This window comes from Geotrypetes seraphini, chromosome 4, assembly GCF_902459505.1.
Source record: "Geotrypetes seraphini chromosome 4, aGeoSer1.1, whole genome shotgun sequence".
NCBI lineage: Eukaryota > Metazoa > Chordata > Amphibia > Gymnophiona > Dermophiidae > Geotrypetes > Geotrypetes seraphini.
This window is the reverse complement of record NC_047087.1, coordinates 263004440-263017179: the sequence shown is the minus strand read 5'-3', so window position 1 is coordinate 263017179 and position 12740 is coordinate 263004440. Positions and strand designations below refer to the sequence as shown.

The 12740-nt window shown below is 44.0% G+C and overlaps 1 protein-coding gene across 6 annotated transcripts in view; it reads left to right on the top strand.

Moving 5' to 3' along the window:
• BLNK (B cell linker) overlaps positions 1 to 12740 on the top strand; it is a 309255-nt gene that overhangs the window by 195604 nt on the left and 100911 nt on the right. For 3 of the 6 annotated variants that reach the window (XM_033943169.1, XM_033943171.1, XM_033943173.1), the window contains one exon: positions 11870 to 11926. The exons of the other annotated variants lie outside the window; for them this stretch is intronic. In XM_033943169.1, the coding sequence (XP_033799060.1) occupies positions 11870 to 11926 (57 nt within the window). The remainder of the gene's footprint in view (positions 1 to 11869; positions 11927 to 12740) is intronic. 6 annotated transcript variants of the gene reach the window in all.

Here is a 12740-nt window from a genome sequence, read left to right as displayed (position 1 = left end):
CTTTCATCTCTCTTTCCCTCACCCTGTGGTTTTTAGCATCTCTCTTTTCTCATTTCCTCCACTCAGATCTGATATCTCTGTCTCCTTCCCCGTTCTCTGGCATCTCTCCTCTCTCTCTTCCCTTTCCTTCTCTGGTTTTCCTTCTTTATTTTCTGCCTCTGTCTAAATGAAATTCTTTCTTACTTTGCAGTCCTCAGTTTCCCTCTTTTCACTATGTCTACCCACAGCAAGCCACCCCTTTCCTTCACCCCTCCACTATCTCACTAACTCTATCTTCTTCCCCCATCCAGCATATGTCCTTTTTTTTATCCCTCCTTCCATCCAGTATGTGTTCTCTTTCTTCACTTCCATTCAGCATTTGCTCTCCCTTCTCCCCACTTCCATCATCTGCCCTCTTCTCTCTCCCCACTTCCATCATCTTCCCCTTCTCCCCACTTCCATCATCTGCCCTCTTCGCTCTCTCCCTTATCTCCACTTCCATCATCTGCCCTCTTTGCTCTCCCCCTTCTCTCCACTTCTATCATCTGCCCCTTCTCTCTGCCCCTTCTCCCTCCCCCCTTCTCTCCACTTCCATCATCTGCCTCTTATCCCCACTTCCATCATCTGCCCTCTTCTCTCTCCCCTTTCTCCCCACTTCCATCCCACTTCCATCATCTGCCCCCTTCTCTCAATCTCTCCATCCACCACAGGCCCATCTTTCTCCCTTCCTCACCTTTCCGATTTTGGCAACAAGATCTGCAACGTCCCCCCCCCCCCCACACCCCGCGATGACACTTAAGATCGGCAACGGGCCTCCTTCTACCCCTGACATCAACAGAACTTCAGATTGGCAACGCGGTGCTCAGTCAAAAGCGGAAAAAGGAAGCTGAGTCAGAGGGAAGCTTTTGACGTGAGCACTAGAGAATGACACGGGGGGAAAAATCTGTCCCTGTCACTGCACCGTCCCCTTCACCGCCCCGTCACCATCCCTGCAGCATCCATACAAGCCTCAGTACTGCAATATTTAGCTTATTCCTTCCTTATAAATCAAAGTTCTGGCTGCTGAACTGGAGAAAGTGGTCTTCAGCTGGCAGGGCTTTGTTTATAAATTTTTATCAACACAACTAATATACTACTTTATCCTGAAGCAAAAAAAAAAGAAATAGAATTTTTTTTCTACCTTTGTTGTCTGGTTTCTGCTTTCCTCATCTTCTCATTCAATTCCTTCCATCCACTGTCTCTCTTCTCTCTGCATCTTCCATTTGCTCTGTTACTGTGCCTCTCCCTTTCTCCCCCCTTCCAAATTGGTCTGGCACCCATCTTCTTCCCTTCGCTCCCCCCATAGTCTGGCATCTCTGTCTTCTTCCCTGCCAGCGTCTTCTCCCCACTCTCTCTTCCCCATTTCCCTTTAGTGTCTTCTCCCCACTTTCTCTTCCTCATTTCCCTGCATTGTCTTCTCCCCACTCTCTGTTCCCCATTTACATTCAGCACATTCTTCCCACTCTGTCTTCCCCATGTGCTTTCAGAGTCCTTCCCCCCCTGTCTTACCCATTTCCCTTCAGCATCTTTTCCTCTCCACCCCACCTTTCCTCCCTTTCTCCCTCCCTGCCCCTTACCTTCGTGGCGCATTCTTCCCCCCCCCCCCCCCGGGACAACAGGCCCTGTCCGACAAACCTCCCTGCCCTGTGGCCGGCGATGTCTAAACTGCCTTCTTACAGCAGCCGGAGCGTTGTAGTTGCATATGGCTGTCGTAAAGGTCATCTCTGATGCAACTTCTGGTTGCATCAGAGATGACCTTTATGGCAGAAACACGCAGCTTCAATGCTCTAGCTCAGGGGTGCACACACTTTTTGGGCTTGCGAGCTACTTTTAAAATGACCAAGACAAAATGATCTACCAACAATAAAATTTTTAAAAAAACACAAAGCACACTGTACGCTGAGAAAATGTTAATTATCATTCCTATTCTGGGTTTTTTTCCAAGAGGTCAAGGCATATGACTCTATGCACTGTCACCTCAGTAACAACCATTCAAAAATAGAAAAATATACCCCCCTCCCTTTTTACTAAACCACAATAGCAGTTTTTAGCGCAGGGAGCTGCGCTGAATGCCCAGGGCTGCTCTTGACGCTCATAGGCTCCCTGCGCTAAAAAATGCTATTGTGGTTTAGTAAAAGGGGAGGGGGGGTATATTTGTCTATTTTTGTATGGTTGTTACTGAGATGACAGTGCATAGAGTCATCTGCCTTGACCTCTTTGAAAAAAAAACCAGAATAGGAATGATAATTAACATTTTCTCAGCAAAATATAGACAGCAGATATAAATTCAGACACATTTTGATCACTAAATTGAAAATAAAATCATTTTTCCTACCTTTGTTGTCTGGTGATTTCATGAGTCTCTGGTTGCACTTTCTTCTTCTGACTGTGCATCCAATCTTTCTTTCCCTTCTTTAAGCCTGTATGCTTCCTCTCCTCCAGACCTCATTCCCTCCCCCAACTTTTTCTTCCTCTCTCCCTGCCCTTTCTTTCTCCCTGCCTCCCTTTCTTTTTTTCTCTCTTCATGCCCCCTTTCTTTTTTTCTGTTTCCCTTCTTTCCTTCTGTCTCCCTGCTTGCCCCCTTTCTTTCTTTCTCCCTGCCCTCCACCAAGCCACTGCTGCCATCATAGGGGAACAGGCCTCCAAGCCACCGCCACCATTGGGGAACAGGCCCCAAAGCTGCCGCCGCCCCAAGCTCTCCCTGCTTCCCTGCATCGGGCCGACCAGCATTCCTCTCCCCGATGTCAATTCTGCCGTCAGAGAGGAAGTTCCGGCCCAGCCAGGCAGCGATTGGCTGGCCTGAACTTCCTCTCTGATGGCAGAATTGACATCGGGGAGAAGGCTGATCGGCCCGTAGATCGCCAAGGCAAAGTGAGTCTATCACAGATCCTGGGATGGGCTCCGCGATTGACTCACTTTGCCTTGGCGATCTACTGGTCGATTGTGATCGACCTATTGGGCACCCCTGCTCTAGCTGTTGTAAGAAGGTAATTTAGACTCGCGGCCACGAAGGTAAGGGGCAGGGAGGGAGAAAGGGAGCTGTTTCAAATTCACCGCTGAATTTTCCGGACCTGGCCAGCTGTGCACTCCCCGTAAGGCTGCACCCGGGCGGACCGCCCCCCCCCTGCCCACCCCCTTAGTACGCCACTGCATGGATGCTTCTTTGGAAGGAAGGGTTCTCCACTTCGGGATCCAAAATGTTTGAATTGCATGGGATCCTTCAGACACAGTTGTGGTGGTCTGAAATAAGATTTTACTGTCCCATCATTGAAAATAATTAGCACAAGACATCATGAAATCTTTTTCATCATCGCCCCACAAAATTGGAATACTCTTCCGGTATTCCTTAGAGAGGAATCAAATATTGACAAATTTAAAGGTAACCTGAAAAGCTTCTTATTTAAGGACCCATTCAATTTATAATCTGCTATCAATAGAAATATTATCTGCCGTATTCTCCTGGCTCCTATTCAAACCTCCCTCCAATTGTTTTTTCCTTAAATGTTTTCTTTCCTATAAAAATAATGTATTTCTGTCTCCTTTCCTTACGTCTCAGTCAGTCTGTATAAAGTTGTTACCAGTATTTATGTCCAATTGATTGTAGTTTATATTAACCTATTTTAATTTTTCTGTGCATTTGCTTAATAATTTGTGATAAGCATTTTGAATCAAATTTTAATAAAACTTGAAAAGGTTTCTCAAGGCAAATGCTACAAATTACAGATTCACAGGCTATAGTTTCAAAACAGTATAGATTTATGGTCCTTACTTTTGCATCTGAGACCCCCCCCCCCCACCCCCACCTGCCTTTTGGCTCTGGGTTCTCTCTGATTTGTGCTAGGCTTCCAGAACTTTGTCTTCTATTAGACTAAAGCTCAATGGGTAACAAACAGTGATCGTCATTGTTTTAAACAGAAATATACGTAGATGACTTACAGCTTATACTGGGGGTTTGTGGCTGTTTTTTTTATGCCTTTTAAAAAAGTTTTCCATAAGAGAAGCAGCTATGTTTGAAACTTTGATTCCCTCTCTTATGGTGTCTGTACATAGATACAAGTGGAAACACTCTCATTCCACCTAGTGGATATACCTGATACAGTACTGTGTTTAGGCCAATGGCTATCAACCCAGTCCTCGGACCACCTGGCCGATTGAGTTTTCAGGATACCCTCGACGAATATGCTTGAGATGTATTAGCATGCACTTTTTCCACTGAATGCAAATATCTCTTATACATACATGGATATCCTGAAAACCCAACTGGCCAGGTAGTCCCTGAGGAATGGATTGAAAATTATGATTTAGGCCATTTTCACTACACTTTTCACCTCTTCTCCTCTGACCTCCCAGATAAAGCACCAGTAGGACAGCCCTTTCCTTTTCTCCCTTTACCTTTATTCCTAGATAGGCACCTGATACATACTTCTCACTACTGCAGTGCAGATTTTTTTTTCCCCCCTTCTGGAACTTGAATCAGGGTCTTTTGCTCCCCATAAAACACATACCCAGAATAAGACTTAAGAACTCAAGACATTTAGGGCCGTATTCTGTAACCAGTGCCTATGTCGGTAGCCACCTTAGAAGCGCCCACCAATCATGTGTCAATCACTCGACAGCACCAGTTACAGAATCGCAGCTAAATTCAGCCAAGATAGGGGGCTGAAATGTACTCAAAGAACCCAGCCTACATATCAGCTTCCTATCTATGCCGCCAAGGGATCCTAAAGGCAGGCTGCAGCAGCCATAAGCTTATCATGGCAAGGGAAGTTATCCCCAATCAGATGAGTCAGCAGTGCTCCTGAAGCCACCTCAACACCCCCTCAAACCCCACCCAACCCATGATCCCCCCTTAACCACCAATACTCCCAAATCCCTCAACCCAACACCCCTCCCCCAATGGGAGTCCTGAACCCCTTCCAGCATAACCCAGGATGCACCAGGAAGGGGGGTCTAAGGCCCTGATTGGGCCAATCCGACCCATCTCCAGTGCATCCCAGGATGCATAGGGAAGGGGAAAGCCCATTATGGTGAAGAGGTGGGCCTGCTGGACAGAGAGTGTAGGCATCCCTCTGACCTGCATTACAGCAAAAGGTATGGGGAGTTCAAGGGGGAATTGGAGCTTGGTGGATCAAGGGATTTGGAAGTATCTGTGATGGGGGTCATGGGTTGGGGGCAGTAGAGTTCAGAGGTTCTTTGGGGGGTTCCAGCAGCAAGGAGCGGGCATCCCTCCTGCCTATTGCGGTGGGGGTTGCAGCAGGATGGAGTTGGGCATCCCTCCTGCCACAGGACTTCAAAGAGGGGTTCAGAGGTTCTGGCAGGAGGGAATGGACATCCCTCCTGCCAATGTCGGTGGGGTCCCCTGCTGCAGCCACTCATCTGATTACAGCAGGGGTATTTTCCCCTGATCAGCTGAGCTGACAAGACTCCCTAAAGCCGCAATCAGCATATGGCTGCTGTGGCCTGACTTTAGGATCCCACGGTGGCATAGGTGGCTGAAATGTAGACCAGGGTTTTCCAAGCCTACATTTCAGCAGCTTGTCTTGCTGTGAATCGCGGCTTGGTAGCTGCTTTAGCCCGACTCATGCCACTTCTGGCATTGGCCACGCCCTACTGTGACATTCCGCAGCCTAAAGCGGGCTACCTAGCTGCGATGCCAGCCGCCTTTTACATAGGCATCGGTAGGCACTTCAGTTCTGCCATTTTTGATGGCTTTTTTTCAATTAACATAGGCATCCGCAGTTTAGGCACTTGTTATAGAAATAATTCTCCATTCACGGATCTCTGTAGCGATTTTGTTTCCAGTGATGGAAGTGCTCAGCCTATAGCCTTGTAGTTGAGGATGCATTCAGCACCCTGACTTGGTTTCTCCTTTTCTGCTGCTTAACTGTCATTTCCTTTACCCATTGTGAACTGCTCTGCTTCTGTAAAATGCTGTGTATCAAAAAAAACACTGTAATAAAACATGTCACATTGTGTCAATGGGCTTCATCAACGTCGTGGAGAGAGTCCTTGATTCCAAAGAAAAGCGTCCTTCATTGTCAGCAGCCACTCATTCTTTGGTATCTGTTTAGGTTTGTTACTCATAAAGGGGCCAGCTGGAATAAATGGAACAAACAGACTGCATAATTTCACATTTATATTGGATCCTGTGGGTTTCCTGTTCTTCCTTCCTGTTTTCCTTTTTTGTCTGGGTTTTTCTTTTTCTTCACAAAGCCTCCGATTATTCACCGAAGTCATGTGTTGTGCCAAAACAGGAAATCCCACCAGCTTGTGGCTCCCTTTTGTCCTCTTTCTACCTGCTGCAAATCTGATTGAACAATCGGGCAAAAGGCAGAGCACAGCTCTAGAAGAGGCAATACTTTTTAGCATGTTAGTCTGCCTGAACGCTGCTATGGAGACAGGCCTTAAATCTGTTTTCAGGCTGCTCTTAAGCTGAATGATGGACCTTTTTTTTTTTTTTTTTTTTTTTTTTCAAATTTAGGATTATTTTCTTGTTTTTTCATTCTGCTTTCAGCTTCTTAACTGTCTCCTCTGGGCATTCCCTCAAAAGGCACTACTGAATGGAAGAAACAGTTTAAATCAACAAGCTTAATCCTCTTCTCTCCCTGGTAGCTGACATCTTACATAGCTGACAGACCATATAATGAACAGTGTGTGCATAATTACCAGCATTCCATACAGAAATATCACAGCGTTAAAGAAATGGGAAGCCATAAGAGGAGGGTCTGGAGACAAATGATTAGATATGACAAAGAGACAAAAAAAAAACCAACAAAAAATCCAGACAGTTCACAGTCAGAAAATAGAGTTGGAAAAAAATCAAACCTCAACCTGGGCAACCAACAAAAGAAATATCTAGAACAAAGGGGTTACAGATGACCTATAAATAAATATTAAAATAATTCCATCCATGCCACAGACTGGCCGACAATGAACCTGCGGCCTACCTGGCTTAGGCTGTCCTCTATAACATTTGATCTTTGGCCACATTCACCATCTCTTCCTCTTGTCCCTTTGCTAATCCCATATTTTCTAGGCTTTGGTAACAGTTGGATGGAGGCTAATTTGCTCTTTTTTTGGCGGGGGGGAGAACATGCTGCCATGATGTGTCACAGATGCTGATGCCACTTATATTCCTGTTCATGGCCCCTGACATTGCTACTTTACCCCAGCTGGGGATCTCAAAAGATGCAAGGACTTGGGCCTGGGTCATGCTGTTTGATGCCTAGAGATGGCTCTGTCACCACAGACCTATAGTGAAGGCCATATTGGCAATAAAATCACTAAAACTCTGCTTTTTAATTTATAGATCATTGTTTATCGCCAAGAGAATATCCTCATAATTGATAACAAATGTGCTTGTTTTTATGTGCAGTGGTCACATGCATATACCTACAATATGCCTTAGACTTTTTATTTTAGATACTGCTTTCTAAGCATGACTGCTACTCATGGAGCGGTCCTCGATTAATTCTGTGCATTAACCATAGCCCAAATCTCACATGTGATAACCAGGTCTGTATACACTACAGCTGGGTCAGTTTACACTAGATAGATGTAGTGCACTAGAAAATAAACTCCAGCAAGATAATTTTGCATGACACACTCATAGCTTCAATGGGAGTTTTCCACCAGTCTTGCCAGTGGGGGGTGCTGTTTCTTTATGATATGTGCAGCAACATTAGAGACAGTTATCTCTTCACAAACACCAGCAAAATCCAATGGAAAGAGCAGAGTAAGCCTGGTCTTCAAAACCCCACTTTAATGGCAACCAATCGTTAAAACTATGCATAAAACAATCTTGACAATCATAAGAACATCTGGCAAATCTTGGACTTGACACAGACTGTGTTTTGGCTAAACCACCTGCATCAGGTCCCAAATAGGTAAAGAACAAACCATAAGTAAAAGCCAATGGGAGGAAGCATTCTGGGGAGAGCGCAGTGAGATGGGGAGTTGTGGCTCTGATATTACCTACTTGCAATTACTTTTCCTGCTTTTCTTCCGGAGGGCTCCCCTGAGATTGTAGTGCCTAATTGCCAACAGGCACTGGAAGGACACCACTTAACATCGAGTCCTGAGCCCGGGAGATAAGACGTGATCACTCCTGTGGTGCATGGCCACAGGCACGCGGCTGCATGGCCAGAGGGGCATGCCCTAATGGGCAGATCATGCCCCTTGAGATCCACGAAGAGACAAGAAGAGCATCAGGACCATTGCCACTTAAAGATAAGTTTGATAAAATATCCCCTAATATGGTGAGGCAAAAGGGTAAATCTCGCGTCTCAACCCCTGTAATTTCAGGACCAATGGATAGACACTTGACTTTGTCAGCAATACCAACAGTTTATTGAAGTGGGCCAAAACCTGGGGCCTCATTAAGCTCCCTAGATCATACCCCTCCCCTCCCTCCAGATTTTTCCAGACAGTGGCTCAAAGGAGGCTTCTGTGAAAGCTTCTGAACTCCAGCCGACTTCGGAAACGGTTTTTCTAAAAATGCCACAAGTGTTTCCTGATCTGGTTAGCCAGTTGGAGAGTTCGGATGAAAAACTGAAGGAAGTTACACCTTAAAAGATATATGGAGTTTAAATATGAGGATGGAGGGAATGCTGAAAAATGTTACAAATCAGGTTTCAGGTTTTTCTAGAGAGGTAGTTGACAAATTGATGAATGTTGATTCAAATTTTGGGAAACTGGATAAACGTTTAATGGTGGTTGAGAAGCAGGCAATGAATTTACAATATTTCTCAGTAACTTCAGCTAAAGATTCACTGAACTTGTATTATAAATTGGAAATGATGGAAAACCAGTTAAGGGCTAAAAATTTAAGATTGGTTAACTTTCCTTCCACTCACTTGTTATCTCTGAGATACTTCTTAGGAAGTATCTCAAGGAGATATTAGGGGTGGTAAATGCTGATACTATGATATTTTGCAATCATCATTATATTCCTCAAAAAAAAGAAGCTCCCTCTGGAAGAAGGAATTGATCAATTAGTGAATACAGATTTGGATTTAAATAAATTCTTCAAAGATTCCCAAGATATGATCCAGACACGAGTTACTCTCATAATTACCTGTTCAAACAAAGTAGATAAAGTTCTTATCATGAAACTTTATTTCAGGAATAGAGAGAAAAAATTCTGCGGAGATAAAGTTTTAATCTTTCCGGATGCCACTATACAGAACCATGGTCAGACCTCATCTGGAATACTGTGTGCAATTCTGGAGGCCACATTACCATAAAGACGTGCTTAGAGTTGAGTCGGTTCAACGGATGGCCACTAGGATGATCTCCGGGCTTAAAGGTCTCCCGTACAAAGAAAGACTAAACAAATTGGAGCTCAACACTCTAGAGGAACGCAGGGAAAGGGGGGACATGATTGAGACATTTAAATACATCACAGGACGTGTCGAGGTGGAAGATGACATCTTCTTTCCCAGAGGTCCCTCAGTGACAAGGAGGCATCCGCTCAAACTCAGAGGAGGGAAATTTAATGGTGACACCAGGAAGTATTTCTTCACAGAAAGGGTAGTAGATCACTGGAACAAGCTTCCAATGCAGGTGATCAAGGCCACCAGCGTGCTTGACTTTAAGAATAAATGGGACAAACACGTGGGATCCCTACGAGGGTAGAGTTAAGGAACTAGGTCACTAGCACTCAGACTTAATGGGGTGGGTCAGAAGAGTGGGCAGACTTGATGGGCTATAGCCCTTTTCTGCCGTCACATTTCTATGTTTCTATGTTTCTATATCAAGAGCTACACAGCTTAGGAGAAAGGCCGTTTTGACGTTAAAACCTAAAGCAGTGGAATTGGGAGCAACTTATTTTTTTTAAATTCCTTTGCAAGTGTCTCCTTCATATCCATGATAAAGATTACTTTTTCTGGGACCCGTTGCAGTTAGAATCATTTCTGCAGGGTAGCAAAACCTAGTTGATTTGTATTATTATATTCATATTAAAGGGTAATTAGTATATGAAACCACTCAGGTCTCCTTTTACTAAGCTGTGATAGCGGTTTTAGCGTGTGCTGAATTGCTAGACCCTAACGCCAGTATTGAGTAGGCGTTAGTTCTAGCCAAGTAGCGTGGGTTTAGCGCATGCTAAAATTCTGCGTACACTAAAAACGCTATCACAGCTTAGTAAAAGGAGCCCTTAGAGTAAAGGAATACAGTGGTACCTTGGATTACGAGCATAATCCGATCCAGGAGCATGCTCGTAATCCAAAATGCTCGTTTATCAAAGCGAGTTTCCCCATAGGAAATAATGGAAACTCGCTTTGATAGGTTCCCACCCTCCACCCCCCCCGAGGCCAGCAGCGCTGTTCCCCCCCCACGAGAACCGGCATTGCTCCCCCCGAAGCCTCCCCCCTGCAAACCGGCATCCTCCCCCCCGCAATCCGGCACCCCCCCCCGCCGCCATCGGGCACCCCCCCTGCCGCGACCTGAGGTCCCCCAACCCACCCAAACCGTCTTCTTACTTCAGTGTAGCCTCCGCACTGGCACCAGCATGTCCTGCCGGTGCCCGAAGATCTGCCTCCTGTGCTGGGCTCTCGAGAGAACGTGAACTCTCAGGCCTTGAGCATGCGCACATGCTCAAGGCCCAGCACAGGAGGCAGATCTTCGGGCACCGGCAGGACATGCTGGTGCCGGTGCGGAGGCTACACTGAACTAAGAAGACGGTTAGAAATGTTGTGGAAATAGTATTCACAGCCCCTAGGGGAAGGAAGCTGGAATAATCATGCAAGTGCAACACATAGATTTAGGCCTGCAGCAGATAAATTCCAAGCTGTTTAGAGGCTCTTGGCTCCAGGTCCCAGCCCTGTCAGAATGAACTAGGAAAACAAAGGCACAGTGGACTCAAAAGTACATTGGGCCAGTACTCAAAACTTCTTTTGGGGTCAGCAGCAGGTGCTGTCCAAGTAAGAGTTTTGTTTTGTTTTTGATTTTAAAATTTTTCAGTGGAGAACATAAATTGTGGTTTTTGAGTTTCTGGATAGTAAGAATTCAAGGTGTATGGGAAACAGCAAAATTAAGCTGTTCAGCAGCCAAAGCAGGTATAACTTTCTACAAATAACTTATCTGTACAGTTATATGTATATTCAGTAGCAATAAAATAAAATTCAGTAGTAAAAAATAGTAGTTAAATAAAATTCAGTACTAAAAAATACAAATCTCAGTCACAATATGCAATCACAAGAAATGAGATCAAAAGCCACCGAACAAAAAAATGGAGGAACAAGCCTCAGAAGTTTGTGTGCAAATTCAGTCAGAATTCAATTGCTCACATAAAAACAGACTACTGTAATTCTCTTTCAATGGCCATAAACCTTCATAGAAATCATAACAGTACATATCAATTCGCACCACTACAAAACAAGATATAACAGCGTGTGCCCAACTAGTGTATATAGTATATATAACTGGAGCAGCACTTGGCTTATAAATCCTGATGGGGTCCCTTTTCACATACTGCTTCCTCAAGAGATATCCAAGTACTGAATTGCAACATCCAGCTCTTTGATTTCATACATATCTAACATTATGTGGATAAGTTTATCAATAGAAAGCTATATCTGCTTTTGGGCTGCTGCAGCTTTGGTGCATTGGTTATTTGAAGACTACTGAATTTTGCATCTCGACATCCTAAGCTCACTTCCAGGTTAGTTAACTGAATAAAGTAACATGGCCATTCTGCTTTTGAAAATGCATCTAATATTTACAAGTTTGGTTTTGTATATAAATCTTGAATACCCTAATCTTTGATGGAAGAATTATATTTGGGATGGTTTTAAATTGAATTATTTTCTCTCCTAAAATTCTGAGCTCTCTTTCTTCTGTTGCTATCTAGGTTCCAAAATGAACAGGTGGCCTTAATTTGCAAAACTGGGAAAAATACTTGGGATCGGTATGAAAATTAAGAATCATGTGTTGCATGTTTAAATTGTCCCAGAGCAAATTGTTGTTGCTTTAATTTAAATTCATGTTATATAACATACTTAACAATTTCTGCTTTCAAGCTTGTACTAATTTGTATAACATGCATGCATTGTGTTAGACCAGTGGTCTCAAACTCGCAGCCCGCCAGGTACTATTTTGAGGCCCTCAGTATGTTTATCATAATCACAAAAGTAAAATAAAACAGTTTCTTGATCATATGTCTCTTTAGCTATAAATGACAATATTATTATTAAGACTTAGCCAAAAGGAAATATTTATAAACTATAAAGAGTTTTACTTCATGCAAAATTGTCATTTCTTTAATAAGACATTAATTAGTTTTTCTGAGGTCCTCCAAGTACCAACAAATCCAAAATGTGGCCCTGCAAAGGGTTTGAGTTTGAGACTGTAAGGATTAGCCCCCAAAATGTAAGGTTTTGGAGGGGTAATGTTGAAGCAAATAAGCCCCAATGATATATTGTGGCAGCCGTACAATCCGCCAGGCCCCGGGTTCGATACCCTCATTGAAGATTCAGCCAGAAGTGATTACATAAAGAATATAATGTGGAGAAATAGGCTTAATATTATAGAAAAGCAAGATTTATAAAGATACAACAAGCATTACAATTGTACAGAAAGAAATAGAAATAACCTTTACAAATACAGAGACTGCTTCTGTGCTCTTGTAAATGAGAGAGAAAAGACAGCTTCCTGAATAGGTGCTGTTAGGACAAAGAGAGAGAGGTAGATGTGATGGTCCAGGCTTCAGGTTCCAGAAAGAG